The 13,648-nt window shown below is 44.6% G+C and overlaps 1 protein-coding gene across 1 annotated transcript in view; it reads left to right on the plus strand.

Annotated features, from left to right (window-relative positions):
* The first annotated feature begins 2,202 nt into the window (after positions 1–2,202).
* The window catches only part of LOC118948950 (protein disulfide-isomerase A2-like), a 26,871-nt gene continuing 15,425 nt past the window's right edge, over positions 2,203–13,648 (plus strand). The window contains exons 1-3 of the mRNA XM_036973595.1: positions 2,203–2,638; positions 4,870–5,091; positions 5,171–5,304. Of these exons, the coding sequence (XP_036829490.1) occupies positions 2,410–2,638; positions 4,870–5,091; positions 5,171–5,304 (585 nt within the window). The 5' untranslated portion in view covers positions 2,203–2,409. The remainder of the gene's footprint in view (positions 2,639–4,869; positions 5,092–5,170; positions 5,305–13,648) is intronic.

The raw sequence follows: 13,648 nt of genomic DNA on the forward strand, positions 1-13,648 counted from the left end.
CGAAGCCACTCCTTCTCTCCTTCTCTGTGTGTTTGGGATCATTGTTATGCTGAAGACCCAGGCACGTTTCATCTTCAATGCCCTTGCTGATGGAAGGAGGTTTTCCCTCAAAATCTCACGATACATGGCCCCATTCATTCTTTCCTTTAAACGGATCAGTCGTCCTGGTACCATTACAGAAAAACAGCCCCAAAGCATGATGTTTCCACCCCCATGCTTTACAGTAGGTATGGTGTTCTTTGGATGCAACTCAGCATACTTTGTCCTCCAAACACAACGAGTTGAGTTTTTACCAAAAAGTTATATTTTGGTTTCATCTGACCATATGACATTCTCCCAATCTTCTTCTGGATCATCCAAATGCTCTCTAGCAAACTTCAGACGGGACTGGACATGTACTGGCTTAAGCAGGGGGACATGTCTGGCACTGCAGGATTTGAGTCCCTGGCGGCGTAGTGTGTTACTGATGGTAGGCTTTGTTACTTTGGTCCCAGCTCTCTGCAGGTTATTCACTAGGTCCCCCCGTGTGGTTCTGGGATTTTTGCTCACCGTTCTTGTGATCATTTTGACCCCACGGGGTGAGATCTTGCGTGGAGCCCCAGATCGAGGGCGATTATCAGTGGTCTTGTATGTCTTCCATTTCCTAATAATTGCTCCCACAGTTGATTTCTTCAAACCAAGCTGCTTACCTATTGCAGATTCAGTCTTCCCAGCCTGGTGCAGGTCTACAATTTTGTTTCTGGTGTCCTTTGACAGCTCTATGGTCTTGGCCATAGTGAAGTTTGGAGTGTGACTGTTTGAGGTTGTGGACAGGTGTCTTTTATACTGATTACAAGTTCAAACAGGTGCCATTAATACAGGTAACGAGTGGAGGACAGAGGAGCCTCTTAAGGAAGAAGTTACAGGTCTGTGAGAGCCAGAAATCTTGCTTGTTTGTAGGTGACCAAATACTTATTTTCCACCATAATTTGCAAATATATTCATAAAAAATGCTACAATGTGATTTTCTGGAATTTTTTTCTCATTTTGTCTGTCATAGTAGAAGTGTACCTATGATGAAAATTACAGGCCTCTCTCATCTTTTTAAGTGGGAGAACTTGCACAATTGGTGGCTGACTAAATACTTTGTTGCCCCAATGTATATATGTTTGTGTGTGTGTGTGTGTGTGTGTGTGTGTGTGTGTGTGTGTGTGTGTGTGTGTGTGTGTGTGTGTGTGTGTGTGTGTGTGTGTGTGTGTGTGTGTGTGTGTGTGTGTGTGTGTGTGTGTGTGTGTGTGTTTGAACTGAGCTACCGTTTCTACTCCAGTGAAATGTGACACTTTGTGATTGGCCATTTAAGATTGTTATTCGGCTTCTGATTGGTCGGTAGTGAGACCAGTAGGATTCTGACACACACACACACGCACCTATTGTGCTCGTCAGAGGAGACTGTGTTATCAGTTGTGTGTGGCAGTGAGACAGAACAGAGGAGATACAGAACAGAGTGTGACCAGTGGACAGGAGAGACAGAACAGAGGAGAGACTGGAGAGAGGAGAGACAGAACAGAGGAGAGACTGGATACAGGAGAGACAGAACAGGGGAGAGACTGGAGAGAGGAGAGACAGAACAGAGGAGAGACTGGAGAGAGGAGAGACAGAACAGAGGAGAGACTGGAGAGAGGAGAGACAGAACAGAGGAGAGACTGGAGAGAGGAGAGACAGAACAGAGGAGAGACTAGAGAGAGGAGAGACTGGAGAGAGGAGAGACAGAAGAGAGTGTGACCAGTGGACAGGAGAGACAGAACAGAGTGTGACCAGTGGACAGGAGAGACAGGACACTGCGTGACTCGTGGACAGGAGAGACAGGACACTGCGTGACTCGTGGACAGGAGAGACAGGACACTGTGTGACTAGTGGACAGGAGAGACAGAACAGAGTGTGACCAGTGGACAGGAGAGACAGAACACTGCGTGACTAGTGGACAGGAGAGACAGGACACTGCGTGACTAGTGGACAGGAGAGACAGGACACTGCGTGACTAGTGGACAGGAGAGACAGGACACTGCGTGACTAGTGGACAGGATAGACAGGACACTGCGTGACTAGTGGACAGGAGAGACAGGACACTGCGTGACTAGTGGACAGGAGAGACAGGACACTGCGTGTCTCGTGGACAGGAGAGACAGGACACTGCGTGACTAGTGGACAGGAGAGACAGGACACTGCGTGACTAGTGGACAGGAGAGACAGGACACTGCGTGACTCGTGGACAGGAGAGACAGGACACTGCGTGACTAGTGGACAGGAGAGACAGGACACTGCGTGACTAGTGGACAGGAGAGACAGGACACTGCGTGACTAGTGGACAGGATAGTGTGTGACCAGCAGAACAGTTTGTGACGAGGGTTATTCTCCATCAGCATCATCACCATGCGGTTCTGTGTGGTTCTAGTAGCCGTGGTTCTGGTTCTCCATGTGTCCCAGACCGAGACGGCGGAGGACACCAGTCCAGAACAGACCGACGCAGCGGAACAAGAGACGGAGCCGGAGAAGAAAGAGAAAACGACTGAGATAGAGGAGGAGAAGGACGTGATGGTTCTACACATCAATAACTTCCAAAGGGCCCTGAGTGAAAACAAGTTCCTGCTGGTTGAGTTCTGTGAGTAGAAACATAGTGAAGGTTAAGGTTAGTTACCTAGTCATCTTGGTTAGGGTTAGTCACCCAGTCATCTTGGGTTAGGGTTAGTTACCTAGTCATCTGGGTTACGGTTAGTCACCTAGTCATCTGGGTTAGGGTTAGTCACCTAGTCATCTGGGTTAGGGTTAGTCACCTAGTCATCTGGGTTAGGGTTAGGGTTAGTCACCTGTCATCTTGGGTTAGGGTTAGTCACCTAGTCATCTAGGGTTAGGGTTAATCACCTAGTCATCTTGGGTTATGGTAAATCACCTAGTCATCTGGGTTAGGGTTAGTCACCTAGTCATCTCGGTTAGGGTTAATCACCTAGTCATCTGGGTTAGGGTTAGTCACCTAGTCATCTTAGGTTGGGATTAGTCACCTAGTCATCTTGGGTTGGGGTTAGTCACCTAGTCATCTGTTTTATGGTTAGTCACCTAGTCATCTGGGTTAGGGTTAGTCACCTAGCCATCTTGGGTTAGGGTTAGTCATCTAGTCATCTGGGTTAGTGTTAGGGTTAGTCACCTAGTCCTCTTGGGTTAGGGTTAGTCACCTAGTCATCTGGGTTAGGGTTAGTCATCTAGTCATCTTGGGTTAGGGTTAGGGTTAGTCACCTAGTCCTCTTGGGTTAGGGTTAGGGTTAGTCACCTAGTCGTCTTGGGTTAGGGTTAGTCACCTAGTCATCCTGGCCTGTTGTACAATTCATTTGAAACCTACTATTCATCCTCATGACTCTATAACTCCCTTACCCTAACCCTCGTCATCTCTCAGGACGCTTATTTGTTTTACTCCCTGACCTTAACACTCGTCATCACTAAGGACCCTTATCAGCTGAATGTTCACATGTTCTCTCCAACTGCAGCACATGTAAATTCTCCCAGGGCTACCTCTACCTGAGGTTAAGGTTAGGAGGAGTTACCAGGGCTATCTCTACCTGAGGTTAATGTTAGGAGGAGTTACCATGGCTACCAGGGCTATCTCTACCTGAGGTTAAGGTTAGGAGGAGTTACCATGGCTGCCAGGGCTATCTCTACCTGAGGTTAAGGTTAGGAGGAGTTACCAGGGCTACCTCTACCTGAGGTTAAGGTTAGTAGTAGTTACCAGGGCTATCTCTACCTTAGGTTAAGGTTAGGAGGAGTTACCATGGCTACCAGGGCTATCTCTACCTGAGGTTAAGGTTAGGAGGAGTTACCAGGGCTACCTCTACCTGAGGTTAAGGTTAGGAGGAGTTACCAGGGCTATCTCTACCTGAGGTTAAGGTTAGGAGTTACCAGGGCTATCTCTACCTGAGGTTAAGGTTAGGAGGAGTTACCATGGCTACCAAGGGCTATCTCTACCTGAGGTTAAGGTTAGGAGGAGTTACCATGGCTACCAGGGCTATCTCTACCTGAGGTTAAGGTTAGGAGGAGTTACCAGGGCTACCTCTACCTGAGGTTAAGGTTAGGAGGAGTTACCAGGGCTATCTCTACCTGAGGTTAAGGTTAGGAGTTACCAGGGCTATCTCTACTTGAGGTTAAGGTTAGGAGGAGTTACCATGGCTACCAAGGGCTATCTCTACCTGAGGTTAAGGTTAGGAGGAGTTACCATGGCTACCAGGGCTATCTCTACCTGAGGTTAAGGTTAGGAGGAGTTACCAGGGCTACCTCTACCTGAGGTTAAGGTTAGGAGGAGTTACCAGGGCTATCTCTACCTGAGGTTAAGGTTAGGAGTTACCAGGGCTATCTCTACTTGAGGTTAAGGTTAGGAGGAGTTACCATGGCTACCAAGGGCTATCTCTACCTGAGGTTAAGGTTAGGAGGAGTTACCATGGCTACCAGGGCTATCTCTACCTGAGGTTAAGGTTATGAGGAGTTACCAGGGCTACCTCTACCTGAGGTTAAGGTTAGGAGGAGTTACCAGGGCTATCTCTACCTGAGGTTAAGGTTAGGAGGAGTTACCATGGCTACCAAGGGCTATCTCTACCTGAGGTTAAGGTTAGGAGGAGTTACCATGGCTACCAGGGCTATCTCTACCTGAGGTTAAGGTTAGGAGGAGTTACCATGGCTACCAGGGCTATCTCTACCTGAGGTTAAGGTTATGAGGAGTTACCATGGTTACCAGTTTAGCCTCAACTGACTCTGGATCTGATCTGGTATATTTGCATTTTATCATTCATTTGCCATATGCAATTGTGTGTGTGTGTGTGTGTGTGTGTGTGTGTGTGTGTGTGTGTGTAGATGCTCCGTGGTGTGGTCACTGCCGTCAGTTGGAGCCGGTGTATGCGGAGGCAGCGGGGGTGTTGAAGGGAGAGAGAAAGGAGGGAGAGAGCGAGGGATACCGTCTGGCTAAAGTGGATGCTGCAGAGGAGAAGGAGCTGGCAGAAGAGTTTGATGTCGGAAGTTTCCCAACCATCAAACTGTTCACCGATGGAGACAGAAACAACCCCATCGACTTCACTGGTAATAACCTCTAGCCCCTGACCTCTGACCTCTAACCCTACTGACCCTAAACCTAACCATCAAACTGTGTGTGTTTTAGGGAAGAGGACAGTGCAGGGTATTGTCCAGTGGTTGAAGAGGCGGTCAGGTCCTAGTGCCGTGGTGTTAGAGACGACTGATGCCGCTTCAGAACACATCAGCCTTCACAACGTTACAGTGCTGGGGTTCTTCACTGTGAGTACCCTGACCCCTGGTCTCCAACCCTGACCCTGACCCCTGGTCTCCAACCCTAACCCTGACCCCTGGTCTCCAACTCTGACCCTGACCCCTGGTCTCCAACCCTGACCCTGACCCCTGGTCTCCAACCCTAACCCTGACCCCTGGTCTCCAACCCTAACCCTGACCCTGACACCTGACCCCTGGTCTCCAACCCTGACCCTGACCCCTGGTCTCCAACCCTGACCCCTGGTCTCCAACCCTAACCCTGACCCTGACCCCTGGTCTCCAACCCTAACCCTGACCCTGACCCCTGGCCTCCAACCCTAACCCTGACCCTGACCCCTGGTCTCCAACACTGACCCTGACCCTGACCCCTGGTCTCCAACCCTAACCCTTTGACCTCTAGTCCCTGACGTCTGTCTGTCTGTCTGTCTGTCTAGAGACTATAGTGTCTGTACAGCAGTCTGAACATTAGACTAGAGACTATAGTGTCTGTACAGCAGTCTGAACATTAGACTAGAGACTATAGTGTCTGTACAGCAGTCTGAACATTAGACTAGAGACTATAGTGTCTGTACAGCAGTCTGAACATTAGACTAGAGACTATAGTGTCTGTACAGCAGTCTGAACATTAGACTACAGACTATAGTGTCTGTACAGCAGTCTGAACATTAGACTAGAGACTATAGTGTCTGTACAGCAGTCTGAACATTAGACTAGAGACTATAGTGTCTGTACAGCAGTCTGAACATTAGACTAGAGACTATAGTGTCTGTACAGCAGTCTGAACATTAGACTAAAGACTACAGTGTCTGTACAGCAGTCTGAACATTAGACTAGAGACTATAGTGTCTGTACATAGTAATCCTCATTAGATTTTATTTTGGATTATTCAGGTTCACCGTCACCATTTCCCAGTTGATTTGAATGTTGTAAATCTCAGTGTAAATCTCAGTGTAAATCCCAGTGTAAATCTCAGTGTAAATCCCAGTGTAAATCCCAGTGTAAATCTCAGTGTAAATCCCAGTGTAAATCCCAGTGTAAATTCCAGTGTAAATCCCAGTGTAAATCCCAGTGTAAATCACAGTGTACATCCCAGTGTACATCCCAGTGTAAATCCCAGTGTAAGAACAGTTTAAAGCCTCAAAAGACGATCCAACTTCAGAGCTGCCAACTCGCGTCTGACCTTCCTCTCTTCTATCTCACGCATCTGACCCTCTTCTCTTATATCTGAACATTTTAAGGCCTACACCAATAGAACCAGCCATCATACCTTCATCAGAACACCCTAGTCAGGTCAATACCAACTAAACAGGCCTACACCAATAGAACAATGTAGCATTAACACTGGAGTGATAGATGTGCAAGAAGAGGTACTGGGTTGCAAAAGTGCAATAAGATAAATAACGATATGGGGATGAGGTAGTTGGATTGGCTATTTACAGATGGGCTGTGTACAGGTGCAATGATTGGTAAGCTGCTCTGACAGCTGATGCTTAAAGTTAGAGAGGGAGATATAAGACTCCAGCTTCAGTGATTTTTGCAATTTGTTCCAGTCATTGGCAGCAGAGAACTGGAAGTAAAGGAGGCCAAATGAGGTGTTGGCTTTGGGGGTGATCAATGAGATATACCTGCTGGAGGGCGTGCTACGGGTGACCAGTGAGCTGACATAAGGCAGGGCTTTACATAGTAAAGACTAAAAGATGACCTGGAGCCAGTGGGTTTGGCAACGAATACGTAGCGAGGGCCAGCCAACGAGAGCATACAGGTCAGAGTGGTGGGTAGGGTATGGGGCTTTGGTGACAAAACGGATGGCACTGTGATAGACTGCATCCAATTTGCTGAGTAGCGTGTTGGAGGCCATTTTGTAAATTACATCACCGAATTCAAGGATCGGTAGGATAGTCAGTTTTACGAGGGTATGTTTGGCATCGTGAGTGAAGGAGGCTTTGTTGCGAAATAGGAAGCCGATTCTAGATTTATTAAAGTGACCATTATTAAAGTGGCCAGTGATTTAAAGTCTATGTATATAGGCAGCAGCCTCTAATCTGCTAGTGGTGGCTATTTAACAGTTTGATGGCCTTGAGATAGAAGCTGTTTTTCAGTCTCTCGGTCCCCGCTTTGATGCACCTGTACTGACCTCGCCTTCTGGATGGTAGCGGGGTGAACAGGCAGTGGCTCGGGTGGTTGTTGTCCTTGATGATCTCGGTCCCCGCTTTGATGCACCTGTACTGACCTCGCCTTCTGGATGGTAGCGGGGTGAACAGGCAGTGGCTCGGGTGGTTGTTGTCCTTGATGATCTCGGTCCCCGCTTTGATGCACCTGTACTGACCTCGCCTTCTGGATGGTAGCGGGGTGAACAGGCAGTGGCTCGGGTGGTTGTTGTCCTTGATGATCTCGGTCCCCGCTGTGATGCACCTGTACTGACCTCGCCTTCTGGATGGTAGCGGGGTGAACAGGCAGTGGCTCGGGTGGTTGTTGTCCTTGATGATCTCGGTCCCCGCTTTGATGCACCTGTACTGACCTCGCCTTCTGGATGGTAGCGGGGTGAACAGGCAGTGGCTCGGGTGGTTGTTGTCCTTGATGATCTTTTTGAGCTTCCTGTGACATAGAGTGCTGCAGGTGTCCTGGAGTTAATTTGCCCCCGGTAATGCGTTGGGCAGACGCAGACCTCCCTGCAGTTGCGGGAGGTGCAGTTGCCGTACCAGGCGGTGATACAGCCCGTTAAAAATGCTCTCAATTGTGCATCTGTAGAGGTTTGTGAGGGTTTTAGGTGCCAACTTGACACAACTGTGGGAAGCATTGCAGTCAACATGGGCCAGCATCCCTGTGGAACACTGTCGCCAACTTGTAGAGTCCTGCCCTGACGGATTGAGGCTGTTCTGATGGCAAAAGGGGGAGCAACTCAACATTAGGAAGGTGTTCCTAATGTTTTGTCACCTCAGTGTACATCATTTACACACACAGAACAATGAGTGTCTCAGACGTAGTCGCATCGAAACAAACCGTATCGATTCACCCTCTAATCTAACCAAATGTCATCGAGTCGTATCACATCGAAACAAACCGTATCTATTCACCCTCTAATCTAACCAAATGTTATCGAGTCGTATCACATTGAAACAAACCGTATCTATTCACCCTCTAATCTAACCAAATGTTATCGAGTCGTATCGCATCGAAACAAACCGTATCTATTCACCCTCTAATCTAACCAAATGTTATCGAGTCGTATCGCATCGAAACAAACCGTATCTAATCACCCTCTAATCTAACCAAATGTTATCGAGTCGTATCGCATCGAAACAAACCGTATCTATTCACCCTCTAATCTAACCAAATGTTATCGAGTCGTATCGCATCGAAACAAACCGTATCTATTCACCCTCTAATCTAACCAAATGTTATCGAGTCGTATCGCATCGAAACAAACCGTATCTAATCACCCTCTAATCTAACCAAATGTTATCGAGTCGTATCACATTGAAACAAACCGTATCGATTCACCCTCTAATCTAACCAAATGTTATCGAGTCGTATCGCATCGAAACAAACCGTACCTATTCACCCTCTAATCTAACCAAATGTTATCGAGTCGTATCACATTGAAACAAGCCGTACCTATTCACCCTCTAATCTAACCAAATGTTATCGAGTCGTATCGCATCGAAACAAACCGTATCTATTCACCCTCTAATCTAACCAAATGTTATCGAGTCGTATCACATCGAAACAAGCCGTACCTATTCACCCTCTAATCTAACCAAATGTTATCGAGTCGTATCGCATCGAAACAAACCGTATCTATTCTTCCTCTAATCTAACCAAATGTTATCGAGTCGTATCGCATCGAAACAAACCGTATCTATTCACCCTCTAATCTAACCAAATGTTATCGAGTCGTATCGCATCGAAGCAAACCGTATCTATTCACCCTCTAATCTAACCAAATGTTATCGAGTCGTATCGCATCGAAACAAACCGTATCTATTCACCCTCTAATCTAACCAAATGTTATCGAGTCGTATCGCATTGAAACAAACCGTATCTATTCACCCTCTAATCTAACCAAATGTTATCGAGTCGTATCACATCGAAACAAACCGTATCTATTCACCCTCTAATCTAACCAAATGTTATCGAGTCGTACCACATTGAAACAAACCGTATCTATTCACCCTCTAATCTAACCAAATGTTATCGAGTCGTATCACATCGAAACAAACCGTATCTATTCACCCTCTAATCTAACCAAATGTTATCGAGTCGTATCACATCGAAACAAACCGTATCTATTCACCCTCTAATCTAACCAAATGTTATCGAGTCGTACCACATTGAAACAAACCGTATCTATTCACCCTCTAATCTAACCAAATGTTATCGAGTCGTATCACATCGAAACAAACCGTATCTATTCACCCTCTAATCTAACCAAATGTTATCGAGTCGTACCACATTGAAACAAACCGTATCTATTCACCCTCTAATCTAACCAAATGTTATCGAGTCGTATCACATTGAAACAAGCCGTACCTATTCACCCTCTAATCTAACCAAATGTTATCGAGTCGTATCGCATCGAAACAAACCGTATCTATTCACCCTCTAATCTAACCAAATGTTATCGAGTCGTATCGCATCGAAACAAACCGTATCTATTCACCCTCTAATCTAACCAAATGTTATCGAGTCGTATCGCATCGAAACAAACCGTATCTAATCACCCTCTAATCTAACCAAATGTTATCGAGTCGTATCGCATCGAAACAAACCGTATCTATTCACCCTCTAATCTAACCAAATGTTATCGAGTCGTATCACATTGAAACAAACCGTATCGATTCACCCTCTAATCTAACCAAATGTTATCGAGTCGTATCGCATCGAAACAAACCGTACCTATTCACCCTCTAATCTAACCAAATGTTATCGAGTCGTATCACATTGAAACAAGCCGTATCTATTCACCCTCTAATCTAACCAAATGTTATCGAGTCGTATCACATCGAAACAAACCGTATCTATTCACCCTCTAATCTAACCAAATGTTATCGAGTCGTATCACATTGAAACAAACCGTATCTATTCACCCTCTAATCTAACCAAATGTTATCGAGTCGTATCACATCGAAACAAACCGTATCTATTCACCCTCTAATCTAACCAAATGTTATCGAGTCGTATCACATTGAAACAAACCGTATCTAATCACCCTCTAATCTAACCAAATGTTATCGAGTCGTATCACATTGAAACAAGCCGTATCTATTCACCCTCTAATCTAACCAAATATTATCGAGTCGTATCACATCGAAACAAACCGTATCTATTCACCCTCTAATCTAACCAAATGTTATCGAGTCGTATCACATTGAAACAAGCCGTACCTATTCACCCTCTAATCTAACCAAATGTTATCGAGTCGTATCGCATCGAAACAAACCGTATCTATTCACCCTCTAATCTAACCAAATGTTATCGAGTCGTATCGCATCGAAACAAACCGTATCTATTCACCCTCTAATCTAACCAAATGTTATCGAGTCGTATCGCATCGAAACAAACCGTATCTAATCACCCTCTAATCTAACCAAATGTTATCGAGTCGTATCGCATCGAAACAAACCGTATCTATTCACCCTCTAATCTAACCAAATGTTATCGAGTCGTATCACATTGAAACAAACCGTATCGATTCACCCTCTAATCTAACCAAATGTTATCGAGTCGTATCGCATCGAAACAAACCGTACCTATTCACCCTCTAATCTAACCAAATGTTATCGAGTCGTATCACATTGAAACAAGCCGTATCTATTCACCCTCTAATCTAACCAAATGTTATCGAGTCGTATCGCATCGAAACAAACCGTATCTATTCACCCTCTAATCTAACCAAATGTTATCGAGTCGTATCGCATCGAAACAAACCGTATCTAATCACCCTCTAATCTAACCAAATGTTATCGAGTCGTATCGCATCGAAACAAACCGTATCTATTCACCCTCTAATCTAACCAAATGTTATCGAGTCGTATCACATTGAAACAAACCGTATCGATTCACCCTCTAATCTAACCAAATGTTATCGAGTCGTATCGCATCGAAACAAACCGTACCTATTCACCCTCTAATCTAACCAAATGTTATCGAGTCGTATCACATCGAAACAAGCCGTATCTATTCACCCTCTAATCTAACCAAATGTTATCGAGTCGTATCACATCGAAACAAACCGTATCTATTCACCCTCTAATCTAACCAAATGTTATCGAGTCGTATCACATCGAAACAAACCGTATCTATTCACCCTCTAATCTAACCAAATGTTATCGAGTCGTATCACATCGAAACAAACCGTATCTATTCACCCTCTAATCTAACCAAATGTTATCGAGTCGTATCACATTGAAACAAACCGTATCTATTCACCCTCTAATCTAACCAAATGTTATCGAGTCGTATCGCATCGAAACAAACCGTATCTATTCACCCTCTAATCTAACCAAATGTTATCGAGTCGTATCGCATCGAAACAAACCGTATCTATTCACCCTCTAATCTAACCAAATGTTATCGAGTCGTATCGCATCGAAACAAACCGTATCTATTCACCCTCTAATCTAACCAAATGTTATCGAGTCGTATCGCATCGAAACAAACCGTATCTATTCACCCTCTAATCTAACCAAATGTTATCGAGTCGTACCACATTGAAACAAACCGTATCTATTCACCCTCTAATCTAACCAAATGTTATCGAGTCGTATCACATCGAAACAAACCGTATCTATTCACCCTCTAATCTAACCAAATGTTATCGAGTCGTATCACATCGAAACAAACCGTATCTATTCACCCTCTAATCTAACCAAATGTTATCGAGTCGTATCACATCGAAACAAACCGTATCTATTCACCCTCTAATCTAACCAAATGTTATCGAGTCGTATCACATTGAAACAAACCGTATCTATTCACCCTCTAATCTAACCAAATGTTATCGAGTCGTATCACATTGAAACAAACCGTATCTATTCACCCTCTAATCTAACCAAATGTTATCGAGTTGTATCACATCGAAACAAACCGTATCTATTCACCCTCTAATCTAACCAAATGTTATCGAGTCGTATCACATCGAAACAAACCGTATCTATTCACCCTCTAATCTAACCAAATGTTATCGAGTCGTATCACATTGAAACAAGCCGTATCTATTCACCCTCTAATCTAACCAAATGTTATCGAGTCGTATCACATCGAAACAAACCGTATCTATTCACCCTCTAATCTAACCAAATGTCATCGAGTCGTATCACATCGAAACAAACCGTACCTATTCACCCTCTAATCTAACCAAATGTTATCGAGTCGTACCACATTGAAACAAACCGTATCTATTCACCCTCTAATCTAACCAAATGTTATCGAGTCGTATCACATCGAAACAAACCGTATCTATTCACCCTCTAATCTAACCAAATGTTATCGAGTCGTATCACATCGAAACAAACCGTATCTATTCACCCTCTAATCTAACCAAATGTTATCGAGTCGTATCGCATCGAAACAAACCGTATCTATTCACCCTCTAATCTAACCAAATGTTATCGAGTCGTATCGCATCGAAACAAACCGTATCTAATCACCCTCTAATCTAACCAAATGTTATCGAGTCGTATCGCATTGAAACAAGCCGTATCTATTCACCCTCTAATCTAACCAAATGTTATCGAGTCGTATCGCATCGAAACAAACCGTATCTATTCACCCTCTAATCTAACCAAATGTTATCGAGTCGTATCGCATCGAAACAAACCGTATCTATTCACCCTCTAATCTAACCAAATGTTATCGAGTCGTATCGCATCGAAACAAACCGTATCTATTCACCCTCTAATCTAACCAAATGTTATCGAGTCGTATCGCATCGAAACAAACCGTACCTATTCACCCTCTAATCTAACCAAATGTTATCGAGTCGTATCGCATCGAAACAAACCGTATCTATTCACCCTCTAATCTAACCAAATGTTATCGAGTCGTATCGCATCGAAACAAACCGTATCTATTCACCCTCTAATCTAACCAAATGTTATCGAGTCGTATCGCATCGAAACAAACCGTATCTATTCACCCTCTAATCTAACCAAATGTTATCGAGTCGTATCACATCGAAACAAACCGTATCTATTCACCCTCTAATCTAACCAAATGTTATCGAGTCGTATCACATTGAAACAAACCGTATCTATTCACCCTCTAATCTAACCAAATGTTATCGAGTCGTATCACATCGAAACAAACCGTATCTATTCACCCTCTAATCTAACCAAATGTTATCGAGTCGTAC

This window comes from Oncorhynchus mykiss, unplaced genomic scaffold (genome assembly GCF_013265735.2).
Source record: "Oncorhynchus mykiss isolate Arlee unplaced genomic scaffold, USDA_OmykA_1.1 un_scaffold_272, whole genome shotgun sequence".
NCBI classification, from domain to species: Eukaryota; Metazoa; Chordata; class Actinopteri; order Salmoniformes; family Salmonidae; genus Oncorhynchus; species Oncorhynchus mykiss.